Below are 13,906 nucleotides of genomic sequence, written 5' to 3'. Positions count from 1 at the left end.
ATATACTTAGATGTAAGTAAAAGCCTAATAAATGTAATATATTATACCTATTTGAAGTCTTTCATTCGAGTTAAACCATATTGCGTCCCTTTAAATATAAGGTTTGGATAATTTTGCTCTGCATTTGTAAATAGTGTATTGTACCTATCAGAGGTATCGATAAGTAGGCATGCACAATGGATACAATCGAGATTCAGAAGCATTTAAGTAAAATTCATTGTAGCTTGAAAAACAATGTCTATGCAGCAAACCGATTACCGCTATACGTTAAGACTCCAATGTACTTGATAAGTAATTTGGACCCTGACAGTGAACCAGGCTCTCACTGGGTAGGCATGTACATAGACAGAAATGGCATCGGTGGGTATTTTGATTCATATGGCCGACCACCAACAGGCCATCACAAAGCCTTTTTCAGAAGGAACGCAAAGCATTGGGATTTTAATAGATATAGAATACAACTTGATTGGTCTTCAGTTTGTGGAGAATATAGTCTTACATACTTGCATTACATGTATTATGGAAATACACTCAGAGATTTTTTAAGCCTGTTTTGTGAGGATAAATTGATAAACGATATTGTAGTATCGCAATTGTTCAAAAGGTTGTTTTGGAAATAATAAACAATGTCAATACGAAGTTTTTTTTATTGCATTACCATGCGCATACCCCCATCATTAACGACACAGTGATAATGACCCTATTATGTTGTGAGGACAGCGAGTGGTGATTAGATAAGTAAGGTCCGTATTGTTATATGGACATAGCGAGCTTAATGAGATAAGGAGGTGATTAGATAATGAATTAGAGGTCGTTATTCATAAAAGCTAACTTCGTAAGCAAAGGAGATAGCGTAAAATAAATGCGTGCAATCGATCGGGCGTGGTCGGAAACCCCCATTTTGACACCAAACTTTTTTTTTTTTTTTTTTTTTTTTTTTTTAGCCGGGCTCGCCCCTCGATCGTGGCAAACAGGGCAGCGGGGGGACGGGGAAGCGAGGGGGAAAAGTCGGTGCCCCACAACCGGTGAATAGAGAGGGGAGGGGGGAAAATCGGTGCCCCAGAACCGGTGAATCCCTACTACTTACGCCGAAGAGGCGACTACTATATTTAATATTTAAAATTACTTTTACTTACAATGTTTTGTTAGAAATAGTTTATTTGTTAAAAATCACTAAATATTTATTTTATAAAAAAAAGTATGTATAGTAATATACAAGTAAAAAAAGTAAATTGAAAGTTGCTATCTTAAGTAACATTAATTATAATATGTAAAGTATAGGATATAGTAGAAATAAAGGCTATTTTTATTTTATTTTATTTTATTTTATTTATGGTATAAAATACAATTACTTGAAAAATGCATAAATACAAAAACATAAAAATAATTCTGAATACAGTGACATAAAGAATGAAAGATCGCAATCAAATGAAGAGAAACGCAACCGAGGTCGGGGCGCGGCGGCTAATGGGCGGCCCGCCTAACTAATACATAGTGTCAATTAAAACAGAGACACTCATGTTAATGTTAAATATTTTTTAAATGTTTACTATACCTGTATATAATACATTATATATGAGCTTATTTATATTTGTAAGATAAATTATGTAAAAACTTGTGGAATAAACAATAAACTCAATTGTAAAATTATGTAACAGGTACAATAAATCCAACGGCAAAAAAAATCTTCACGTTATTTTTTATACTCTTTGCCCCATTTGTTTTATCAATGCCTCCTGTACCTTTGTACTATAACAATACTTCTATACACCTTAGCATTATTATCGTTTTTTTTTTTCATTTTGTCTCAATAATAAAGTAGGTAAAGTTCTGTTACCCATCTGCTCTGTGGCGTCGCGCCCTAATCCTAATCAAACGCAACAACGCCAGTGTTTTGTAGCCGTCGCGGCAACAGGCTGCTTTGACACCTAACATTTACAATTTGTACACTATTCTAGTTATCCACAACATAATATATTTACAAGTATTTGCGACACATTCGCTAGAGGATATAACAAAAATACCTAGCTGAAACAAAGAGGAATGGGAAATAAAGTTGTTACCTTTACAGAGCAGCAGCTGGAAGACTATCAGGTACGTGATTTAACATATGAGCTTACAAGTATAATATTGACGACTAGACTTTGTCGTGCAAAAATCCCTATGTAGATCTGAGTTCCGGTTGAGTTTCAGTCTTCAGTTATGTTCTTCTCCACCTATTGATATACTCTCTCATAATACAATTAAACTTAATTTCTTATTTAATATTTTAATCTTAGCAATCAATATAAATTCCAAGTGCGGATTTTAAGGTAAATATTACTTACAAATTCTATATGTCACATCGATGTTTTGTAAACTTGAAAACACTACTACTTGCTAGTAACCGAAAAATCTGTAGTTGGGAACGCCCTGAGTTTGAACTATAATTTTCAGCGTGGGTTGCTGAAATGACTATCTACAGCTAGACCTATTGTATTATCCCACCAATCGCAAGAACTGTACCTAAAGTAAAGTTTTCCGTGAAATATGCTCTAGCAGAGTTTTAACGCTGCTTATTTCATTGGTTTCTCGATTCATCTTGTACTTATTGTACTTACGTATAATTTCAACTATGTAATCAAAGCCTTTTTAAACAGGACTGTACATTTTTTACCAGGAAAGAGATATTAAGGTAAGATTGAGTAAATTACCTAAGTCATTATAACATTATTTCTCCAATAATTATTTCAATATTACACTGATATTTCGAATGAGAGGTAGTGATTAAAAAGCCCCGTGACCCGGTCGTCAAATTACTATATATAAATGTTCATTGGACAGACCTTCGATCTTTATCCATTTTGGATTCATAGCGCAAATGATCTATTTATACAAGGAACTTTATACTGTGAATTTACTTACCTATAGATGTTTGGTCTCATTTAAAGACAGTAGGTTTAAACAGAGAAACTCAGAAAAGTGAGAAAAACCAAATCACAATATTAATCCTCTCATGCGCATTGCACAGTTCGAGCAGCTCGTAATCAAAGTGCGTTGGCTCACATGGGGATTTTCCTCAAACAGGTTTTCTTCATCAGAATAACACATACAGCGTCTAACAACTGATGTATTAAAGAGTAATAAACTGAGCGCTTCATTGCTGCCTTAAATTAAAAAAAAGTAATGTTATATACTTAATAACATGTCAATGCAGAATAATAAAACCCATCAAAATTTATTCGTTTCAATTTAAATAACTTTATAGAACGATGTTTAATCTATTAGTCAGTTAACTATTTTTATACAACTTTTATATGTAAGTACCTAAACGATTTACTGTTCAATAGCAAAACCGATATTTGCTTATAATTTTGTTCCCCAATAATAATAACATATATCAAAAAGAGCATGGTATCTAATCTTCGGTATGTATCTGGCATAATAAATATTCGTTGTATGACCGTTAGATGTGTATTTATTTAGGGTTATATCCCTACCCTCCGGCAAAACTCAATTACAATAACTGCGGACGAGAATATATGCGATGAACGTTTTATTTTTATATATATATTTCTTATGTGCGTGTGTATGTCACTGAACTCCTCCTAAACGACTGGACTGATTTTGATGAAATTTGTTGTGTGTGTTCAAGGGGACTTGAGAATGGTTTAGATTCACAATTTAGTCCGTGGGAAAAGGGTTTTTCAATTAATTTTTAATTCGTAAGTAGTTGTTGGTTTTGGAATGTTTCACATTGGATTCGACAGACTTCGCTACCATCACAGTTTTATAGAATCGGAAACTATGCATTTCATCAAGTGACGATCTTTAGCAAAGTTTTTGTCCAAGAACCCACGAAGGTTTGGGAGTTGGTAAGACAAATTTTCGACAGATGGCGCCACTGTCATTCCAATAAAGGTACAAATTTTCTGTTTTATGTATGTCATATTATTTCTTTTAAATGCGGGCGAAAGCGCGGGCACCACTAGTCTTTATATATATATATTTCTTATGTGCGTGTGTATGTCACTGAACTCCTCCTATAAGACTGGACTGATTTTGATGAAATTTGTTGTGTGTGTTGTATACTTATATAAAACCACTAGTTTTTATATAAGTATAAAAAGATAAAAATCGCAATGATAGTATGTGTTTTTAAATACATGAATACTGTAGATATTGCCACTTAGGATCGATAGATAGCCCAGAGGTAGAGAAAATAATGTACTATAATGTGTAGTCATGAAAAGCTGTTTGGCATTAACCTACCTATAAAATTTATGGCTAAGATCTTTTTTATTTGTCACTCACTCTGTTATACAAGGTGTTGCATCAGACATGCATAGCTACTTATTGTCATGAACTAACTAAAACTATACCGTGTATGACGCAATACACAATTTAATAATCTAAAAATATACTTGTGAATTTTCCTTCTTCCGTCCTTTTTATATTGCTATATTTTTCATAAAAGATCCAATTTCTCACTAGCTTGTAAATTCCTACTGCGTAATTTATAAAACGAGTTGTGAAACAAGATCATATAAATTCCCACTCCGTAATTTAGCAAACAAGTGGTGAAACCGGACCCTTAATAAAATGAATGAAAGGAAAGTAGGGTTACCTGTAGGGTAAATGGAGATTGAATTGCCGAAATTCTTGATATAAATTACAACATTATTTGGATATGGGTATTTATCGAGATAAACCTTTTACCTGTTGAGTTTCAACCTATTGAATTTATTGTGCGAATTTTAGATAGTTCCTGTCATTAACTAGTTAGATTGTCATTAATTTAAAAAAAGATTGTAAATATTACAATCATTACAATAAACCACTCATTAAATTATACAGAGAACCCTATGTAGTTCGACTACGGAGGCACACCCGCCATACGTAATAACAGCAATATTAAGAGCTTCTGCGTCCCGCTACGAAAGGTGTCGTACGGGAGACATATTTTCCCAGGCGTTCCAACTAGTCATTAGAGACAATGCATCCATTACCAACCTCAAGCAGGAATCTCATCTTATCTGTGGTTAATAACAGATGTTTACAGCCACGGTAGCCACTTACCTTAGAGTAAACTCCATGCAGGTTTGCTATTTCAATATTATGAAAAACAATACTACAAAATCCTTTTTCATGGATAGATTACGTAGGTGCATAAAATATATCGCAGTATATTTCTTATTAGACTATATTTACAATAGGTTCACTTCAGTCCCGATGTTCTATCGACAGCGTTTATTGCTATCTGACTAGTTTTCATTTTCACTGTATCACAAAAAGGCTTTCCGAGAAACGTAAATATAAGTCTGTTCGAATAAAACACCGAACACCTGTACCCTTACCATGACTTTTTACGTTTTGACAAATATGACTGTTTTGGTATTTGTTTACGTATTGGCCTATACAATTTCCAAGTTCTGACACAATCCGCTAGGGGCGCTGTTTGAAAATTGTATGGGCAAATACGTAAACAAATACATAAACAGTCATATTTGTTAAAATGTAAAAACTCATGGTAGGGGTACTTCGATTTTCACCGGTTTCTAACAAATATATAGGGAAATAATATTATAAAGCCAACTAGCAATTTTATATTGTAGGGTCTTCAAACGCTTCAGAGAGGTGAACCCCGAACTTGTGCCGAAACGGATGACAGAAAACCAAGCTCAAACTATCGTCGTTCCTGTAGAGGAAATAGAGAAGCTACCTGAGCTAAAGGTACATTAGCAGCGTAAATAAAATAAATCAGCCAATGAATGTTTCTATTAACTTCAAATCCAAGAGGCCTGAATCTATAATGTGATTGTATCCACCATCATAGAATAAAGTGTTGTTAAGACATTCTTGTTGGTAATAAATATTTAAAACAATATTATTTGGTATATCGTATATCTATCTCACCCAGACGTGTATTTATTAACATTCTAAATTCGCTTCTAAATATTTCGCAATTAAATGTTTTCAGGAAAATCCTTTCAAACGCCGAATTTGCCAGGTGTTCTCCCACGATGGCTCTGGGAACCTTACTTTCGAGGACTTCCTCGACATGATGTCTGTGTTCAGTGAAGCTGCTCCGCGAGAAATAAAGGCCTGGTAAGTAGGTTTAAAATTCAGGTAAGAAGAAAGAAGGTACAATTAAGTGACGGAAAATACAGCAAATGGTTGATCGAAGGAGCGATAACCTAAAGGTCCAGAATTAGACCACGGCCATCCAATTAGGATACCAAGATAAGAATCCTAAGTACGAGTATTTATCTCTGATTTACTCAAAAGTTTTACATAGACATTACTTATCTGAGTTACCACGTTTGTGACGTACAGAAAAGATCGCATGGAAATCAAATTGCCTGAAATTAAAGAAAAAGTTCTCAAAGGTCTTATTAATAGAGGATATTTTGGTTAGCAGCTCTTTTTTACTAGGTAACTAGATACAAATATTTCTGCATTCTTTGATAAATGTAAGAAAATAAAAGCCATCTGCAAAGTTTTGTTGCTGGTTAATGTCGGGTCGTTGCGTTATCACGGTGTCCAGGAACCGCTACAATACTGCTTCCGACCCACACCGTCTTTTGTGTCAGTACCACATCTGAAACTTTTCCTTTCATTTCTATCTTTGTGTCATAGAGAATAGTCCGCTTATCTTATAAAGTAACTTATTAATACATAAATATTTGTTATATCACACATACTCGTAAATCGTTTGCTTTATCAATTGTGTATAACTGTATCGGATACATTTCGATGATTAATTATAATTGTATATACTTAAAAGCGAAACTACTTACTACAAATAACTGAACAAATCCGTGCATCCATGTTCTTGAAGTAATTAATGAATAGCAACTAAGCAACTTTATTTTCGGCAAATACAAGTACCTACTATAGTTTTTGCGGAAATCGTTAACAAATACCTTTCAGGTCTGAATCAACAATACTAACATTGGTCAAAAATAGATGGAGGTCAAGAGATCCTCAGTCAGTTCTAGACAAAGAATATTGTGCTACCACTATGAGTAATTATTTGTCACAGGTATGCGTTTCGTATCTACGATCTGGATGACGACATGTACATCGGGCGCGAAGACCTGCTGGAGGCTACGAGACTGCTAACGAGGGATGAGCTGCAGGCGCACGAGCGCGATGACATCGTGGCGAGCGTGCTGGACGAGGCCGACGTGGACGGCGACGGCCGGCTCTCCTACATGGACTTCGAACATGTCGTCGTCAGAGCGCCTGACTTCCTCTCCACCTTTCATATACGAGTTTAAATAAAGATACTGTTTCTTGTTATTTGTTTGTAGTTCCACTTACTTTTGTATTACTGATACACACAGTACCCTTAGTATGATTTTACGTTTTTACAAAAATGACTGTTTTTGTATTTATTTACGTATTCCCCATTTCCAATCAGTTCAGATACAGTGCGCTAGCGCCGATTGGAAATGTATGGGCAAATATGTAAACAAATACAAAAATAGTCATTTTTGTCAAAACGTAAGAACTCATACTAAGGGTACAGTACACGTCACGTACAGTGACACGTCTCTGTATCACGTGTCAGTAATGTTCATATTTGAAATGTATGTTATCTGAAAGGTTGACAAAGCGCCCACAGCGTAATACAGGTACAGGGTAGGTACACCTCTAACAAAACTGTTTATTCCACCTTTGTAAAATCCGCACTGTCGGCACAATGTAGCAATGCAACTTCAGACTATTCATTTTTTATAGGTACGGACTTACTTCTAAACTCAATAAAACTACAACAAAGATTATAGATAATTAAACTCTACTAAGAGTAGTTTCCGATAATTATAAAGGCAATATCCCTGAAACAAGATCCAACGTTCAAGTAGCAATTCATTGTTACGATTATAATTAACTTTATTTTATAACCAACATTATTGGTACACCGAGCGGTCTTAAAATAAAAATTTAATATAGCCCCAAGTTTAAGACGTCGTATAATTTATTTTTCGTAACAAAAACCCGCTTTAAACTTCGTTTGGTATACGTTCAAAAAAGTCTTCGTGTCGGATTATAGATAAAAGTTTTAGTAATTACGGAATTTATAAGGATTCAAAATAACACGTAAGTATTCTATAATTTATTAAAGCTAAAGAAAAGATAAAATAAGAAGATAATTTAAGTAGGAATAGAACTATATGAGAAAAATTACAATTTATGGATATAATACAAATATCCTAATGTAGGTATGACAATTAATATTTTCATAGACTATGAGCCCGTACATAGTTAAAAAACTAAATGTTTATACGCGTATCGTCTTAAATGTGCATAGTTATAAACATTCATTGGAAGAATGTTTGGCGAATACCAACAGGTCGCTTTAAAGGCCTTTGTAGACGGAATAAACAATTCACACGAAATACCACGATCAGCCTCCACAGCTGTTCCGTGTTGTTTAGGCATAAACGCTCACATTTGACCTATGAAATTCCGTTTTCCAGCTAAATTGCATCCGTTTCTGTTTTAAATATAAAATATACGAGTAGGTATAAAAGTAGACAGAGACTCAAATTTTTTCTCGTTTATATTGCATTAATTTTTACCTTTAATATCAACTATCTTTAAATACTTTGTAACAGCTGTTGTATGTTTTTTCCTAATTAAAATTGGATAAAGCTCACTTTTAAATTCGTACAAAGTGTCGGTTCTATCAAAATTACTTCAATAGGCATAACATGGAAACAATAAAGTTAATTATTACTTTTACGTGACATTCAGACATTGCAGCGAGTACCTCATTTGTCTTTTTCATAATAAAATATCTGTAAGTGCCTGACAAGTCGTCATGAAAAATGTGATAAGTAACATTACTCATATTATACCTAATTAGCTGACCTGGCAAACTTTGTACCGCCTCAAAATCTATTTATCAAATATATTTCATATTATTATAAAATATAGTCTATGTTACTCGTGGGTAATGTAGCTTTCGAATGGTGAAAGAATTTTTAAAATCGGTCCAGTAGTTTTTGAGCTTATTCATTACAATCAAACAAACAAACAAAATTTTCCTCTTCATAATATTAGTATAGAAAAGTAGAATAATTTAATATTGTCAAAGTAGTGTAGGTAATCAAGTAAGGTGAAGGTTGACGTAACAAGCAATTACTCCGGACTCTACGAGCACGTCCCTCTCACGACTACGTAAGTGATTCTCGACTGAACCAGAGTCAACGTGGGGTCTATCAGACTTTCCAAACGCGCAAACAATACATGTCTCTGTCAACCTGTTCTCTGTAGAAATGGGTTAGCTATGACCTTTAAGATATTACTTAGATTTAAAATATTATGAGTGTAAACAAAATTTTACGTTTGTAACCGGCCAGTATGTGTACGTCACTAATAATGAATATGTGTTACACTAAATTTATTATAGTTTTTTCTGTAAATTAGACACTATTTTCCTTTTTTAATAATTGGCTTCGAACGTAATCTTTCCATTAAAAAGTTAAAATTTTAAAGATGTAGACAAAGTAACGAGAATAAAATGAGAATCTTGCGTTTAATGAAAAGCATAGGACATGATCAACATAATTTCGAGATTATCTTGGGACGTTAAACGCAGACATAAATTTGTATAAGTAATAAAAAAATAAGTCTATCGTGAGGACAAAAAATAGGACCACTTTAATAAAACCGAGTTTCAGCACTTACCTGTCTCATTATTTTAGCGATGGCCCCGGGGACAATGTTGTCCTTTGCGCATGTATATTAAATTTATTAAAGCCGAAATGTTTGTACTTGGAATTGTTGAAAAACTAGACCAATTTAATAATTTAATAAATTATGGACGTAGTCACGTAGTGAACTCAACGCTGTTATAATTAAATTCTGGGGATATTTGAATTGGGGATCCTTTGCGTTCCGGTCACGTGGAACAAGAGTCCACTTACTCCACACAAGTGTGCAACATATAACTACCCACTAATCAGTCTAAGGGCATTATTAGTTTACTCTATCTCTATATCTATATTATCTCTTTTACTGATACGTAAAAATGTTGTCAAAAGGAAGACGTAACCGAAACCATCAAACCCCACCCACTACATATTATGGAAAATGTCTGTAAATGTAGCCACGCAAAAATATCCCAGATTTATTAATTCCTTTTTTGTTAATCTAGAAACCAGAGTAATTAGTTTTATAGTAGATAAACTCGCCATACTAAAATAAGTATTACCTACCTACATATAACTCGTACCAAAAACTCTGGAGACCAATTAGGTATTTCAATTTAAATGTTGAAGATTTGTTGTTTCACAGCAATAATTAACATTTTATACCAACTACTTATGCACGTACAAAAACCTTTTGCGTGTTTAATGTTTTTGCATTTATTTTTATCTATTCTATTCTTCTCCTGGTTTCTATTTCTTCTATTAAGAATGTTACAATAAACTCATTAAATTAAAAACTGTTTTAAAAAGTTAATATCTCGACTGAGTCGCTTACTGATGGCAGCCATGCATAGTTATATTAATTTCTTATAATAAGTAATACCTGGACGTGAATACCGTAAAGGTAGAGTGAATTAGAAGTTAAGTGAATATAGAGAGTTAAGTGAATTATGTCCACAAATTTTATTTTAGCGTGTCTGATTCACTAAAGCGCAAAAAAGAAAGATGTGTAGTTCTGTATCACTTCTCTTGGAAACACTGTTATTTTTTATGAAATCCTGCATTTCTTACGGATGGACATAGATATTTTCATTATCCTGACCGCGATTCTCGTCACGCACTCATTTCGTTTCTTACAATCATCGTCTCATCGAGTATTCAACGTAGGTATTGGGACGCGCCAAGTATAGTGTAAGTATACTCCACGCTCACTTAGCCACCTTATCAAAGCTCACAACTTGCTTACAATAGGCGATCGTGAAAGGTTCCCAGCGGCGTATGAGGGACGGAAATCGGATTTTTCACAAAGACCTATATCATGCTACGTCGAGGCAATGGAAGACTGAAACGGTTTAACGCAGCTTATACTTACCAACGTCAATAATATTAGGTATCGTAATATATAACTTTTATTGATTTGTATCTAAGATATGTTTATCAATGTATATAATTAAAGTAGGTAAGATTAAAGAAAGCTACTAAGTATTACATTATTTGAATCTTTACATTCTTTTTTTAAAAACAGCGAACTTACTCTTTACCAAATGATTAATTACGTAGGTATATTATTATATCACAAATTAAATCAAAACTACCATGGGACCTACTAAAAGTAACTGACTGCTGTGAGTGCTGTTAACATTTCCAAATCAAAAATTCAACCTAATTATTTGAATTAAAAAAAATGCACTAATATACGGAGCCCACTCCTATAGAAGAACGTAAACCATATTTCCCGCCGAATTCCCTCAATCATATATTGTGTAAAGCTCCATCTCTTGCGGGTTGTCGAAACTGTTTTCTTAATTAAGATAAAAACATAAAAACATTATAATCTGTATACGTTACTATACTCTTTGCATTGTAATAATACTGTCTTCATGATTGTAGATTTTTTTGTCAGTAAGAATATACTACAAACGATTAAGCAAATAAACAGCAATAATTATGATTTTGGTTTAAAACAGAAATTTAAAATATTAATTTATGTTTAGAGAGCACATTTTACAATAATTTGTGAACGCATTGCTTTCTATATTGCACGTGTTCTCTATGGTAGTTTGAAATTCTATAATCTATAGATAAAAAATTGAAGTTGGTTGGTACTTCGCTTTTGTAGTCGCGTTTTCAGCATTATCATGGCCAATATGCTGTTATAACTTGTTAATCTGAAATACGTGCCTCAGAATTTGTAACAAACACGTGCAGTGAAAAGACTATTAGATATTTTATACAATTATATGATTACCTGCCTTCATTTGACAAATTGCGCTAGACCGCATATATAAAATGGCAGCCCTACCACGTAGAATAATCAAAGAGACACAGCGATTGATGCAGGAACCCGTGCCGGGGATCAGCGCGGTGCCCAGCGAGACCAACGCACGTTATTTTCACGTAATCGTCACCGGCCCGGAAGACTCGCCATTCGAGGGTGGACTATTCAAATTAGAATTATTCCTGCCAGAGGACTATCCTATGTCGGCGCCTAAGGTTAGGTTTATAACGAAAATATACCATCCGAACATAGATCGGTTGGGGCGCATATGTTTAGACATACTGAAGGATAAATGGAGCCCTGCGCTGCAGATCCGCACGGTTCTGCTGTCGATCCAAGCGCTCCTGTCGGCGCCCAACCCCGACGACCCGCTGGCGAACGACGTAGCGGAGCTGTGGAAAGTGAACGAGAGCGAGGCCATCCGGAACGCGAAGGAGTGGACGAGGAGATACGCCATGGACAACTGAGCCCCGCGCGCACGCCGTGCCTACCCCACGCGCGACCACAAGTGGACAGATCAAACATATATATCATGATTTTAAGAGTGCAAGTTATGTTCACACCCTAGACCGAGTAACTTGTGAAGAGACTATTGTGGATAAAATTAATCAGGGCGGGCTCGGGCGCCGCCGCCGGGCGCCGTCGGGCCGCGCGTCTCCGTAGCCTCTGTCAGTCCCACAGACCATTGTTTACCCTCTCACATGTAGCTTCGTTATGATATTAGGTATGCATATTTTTTTACTATAATTAAAATAGCGAATATGAAATTAACTGGAGACTTAAATGTATATATTCATGGTTATCGAATTGGTTAATTTTATACAAAGGATATTGTGTGTTGTCACAGAGTTCGATGCCTTCGCAGGGTTCTTATCAGACAGTTGCCCGCTGCAAGACTTACTATGTAATATCAGATAAGTGATCTCTAGCGATACTGAATGTTTTGTTTCTTTTTTATGTCTTAGATTGTGAAAGAATAGTAAATAATTTATGTTTTCAGTGCTCATCCGCATCAACATGATTTACTCAGAATATTTGTGTACCGTTTCTGTCTTGTATAAAAAGTTATCACTAAATTGTATTTATGTAAATTTAATTTGGCTTTGTGAGCAAACTTTAAAATACATAATATACAAATGCTAACCATTATTTTATTTAAAGCAATTATGTAAGTGAAGGTAATAGGAGTTTTAGCGTTTAGTGATGGGACTCGGGTTAATGCATTTAAAGAATTGCACATCTGAACATTTTACTGCCTTAAATGTGATGGATTAACACAATGGTAATGAACCTAACATAGTGCTTAAATGTATTTTTACATATACAATTGTTATAGATACATTTAGATAATCAGACTTGAGGTAGAAACAAGAGCTGATCTGATGAATATTTGCAGCTTTTGTTTTGTTACACCCGCAATTAAAGGGTCTGTGATCTTCTCAGTACAAGGTTGTTTACCAAAAAAGATGTGAAATTTTATTGTTGAGATGTGTATTCTGTCTGTGTGTCCTGCTATTTGTCATCTGGAAAGGTTACACATTAGACTGTCATGCAGCGTTTCACCAACCTATATGAAAGTAAATTATTTCTCATTTAAATTCTAATTGTTATATTAATAAACCTTGTGTGCTTATTGCATAGATTTTAATTGAATGAAGTTTTTATTTCAATTTTTTTTCAACCAATTATTATTTCAGATGCTTATCTTATCTCTGCAATCTATTTGCAAAGCCTTGACCATGACATTTGACATTTATTTTCGTACGATTGATAGTAGATATAGGACATGGGCCATATTTCACTGATATTGATTGGTTTGTACATATATTGTTGTTATATAAAAGTAGTATATGAGTAGTCCACCTGATGGTACTTGGCCACTGAGGTCCATATACATCTGTAATCAACTGCAGATAAGATTAAGAGTTCAATCACAGATGCATTACTAATCCTACGGACTAAGAATTTGATAGGTATTTCTCTCTAC

At 34.4% G+C, this 13,906-nt stretch overlaps 2 protein-coding genes across 2 annotated transcripts; both read left to right on the top strand.

Annotated features, from left to right (window-relative positions):
• Positions 1-1,944: 1,944 nt before the first annotated feature.
• Cib2 (Calcium and integrin binding family member 2) lies at positions 1,945-7,262 on the top strand. The gene is made up of 5 exons (XM_073082273.1): positions 1,945-2,094; positions 2,640-2,674; positions 5,595-5,712; positions 5,960-6,087; positions 7,025-7,262. Exons 1-5 carry the CDS (start codon positions 2,044-2,046, stop codon positions 7,260-7,262), a joined length of 570 nt encoding a protein of 189 aa, XP_072938374.1. The 5' UTR covers positions 1,945-2,043.
• A 4,442-nt stretch (positions 7,263-11,704) lies between these two features.
• Ubc13 (ubiquitin conjugating enzyme E2) lies at positions 11,705-12,405 on the top strand. Its single transcript, XM_073090955.1, has one exon. The coding sequence runs from the start codon at positions 11,931-11,933 to the stop codon at positions 12,384-12,386; it is 456 nt and encodes a 151-aa protein (XP_072947056.1). The 5' UTR covers positions 11,705-11,930; the 3' UTR covers positions 12,387-12,405.
• The last annotated feature ends 1,501 nt before the right edge of the window (positions 12,406-13,906 follow it).

The sequence above is a fragment of the Epargyreus clarus genome, unplaced genomic scaffold (assembly GCF_041222505.1).
Source record: "Epargyreus clarus isolate Ecla_fem2 unplaced genomic scaffold, WU_Ecla_fem_2.2 ptg000003l, whole genome shotgun sequence".
Classification (NCBI taxonomy): domain Eukaryota; kingdom Metazoa; phylum Arthropoda; class Insecta; order Lepidoptera; family Hesperiidae; genus Epargyreus; species Epargyreus clarus.
This window is presented reverse-complemented; position numbering and strand designations above follow the sequence as displayed.

Bases quoted from the DNA above. Each gene is read 5' to 3' on its own strand.
- Cib2 (XM_073082273.1), top strand. From the start codon at position 2,044: ATGGGAAATAAAGTTGTTACCTTTACAGAGCAGCAGCTGGAAGACTAT. The intron at 2,675-5,594 runs GTAAGATTGAGT...TTTATATTGTAG, and splicing joins ACCAGGAAAGAGATATTAAG to GGTCTTCAAACGCTTCAGAG. The intron at 6,088-7,024 runs GTAAGTAGGTTT...TATTTGTCACAG, and splicing joins CCGCGAGAAATAAAGGCCTG to GTATGCGTTTCGTATCTACG.
- Ubc13 (XM_073090955.1), top strand. From the start codon at position 11,931: ATGGCAGCCCTACCACGTAGAATAATCAAAGAGACACAGCGATTGATG.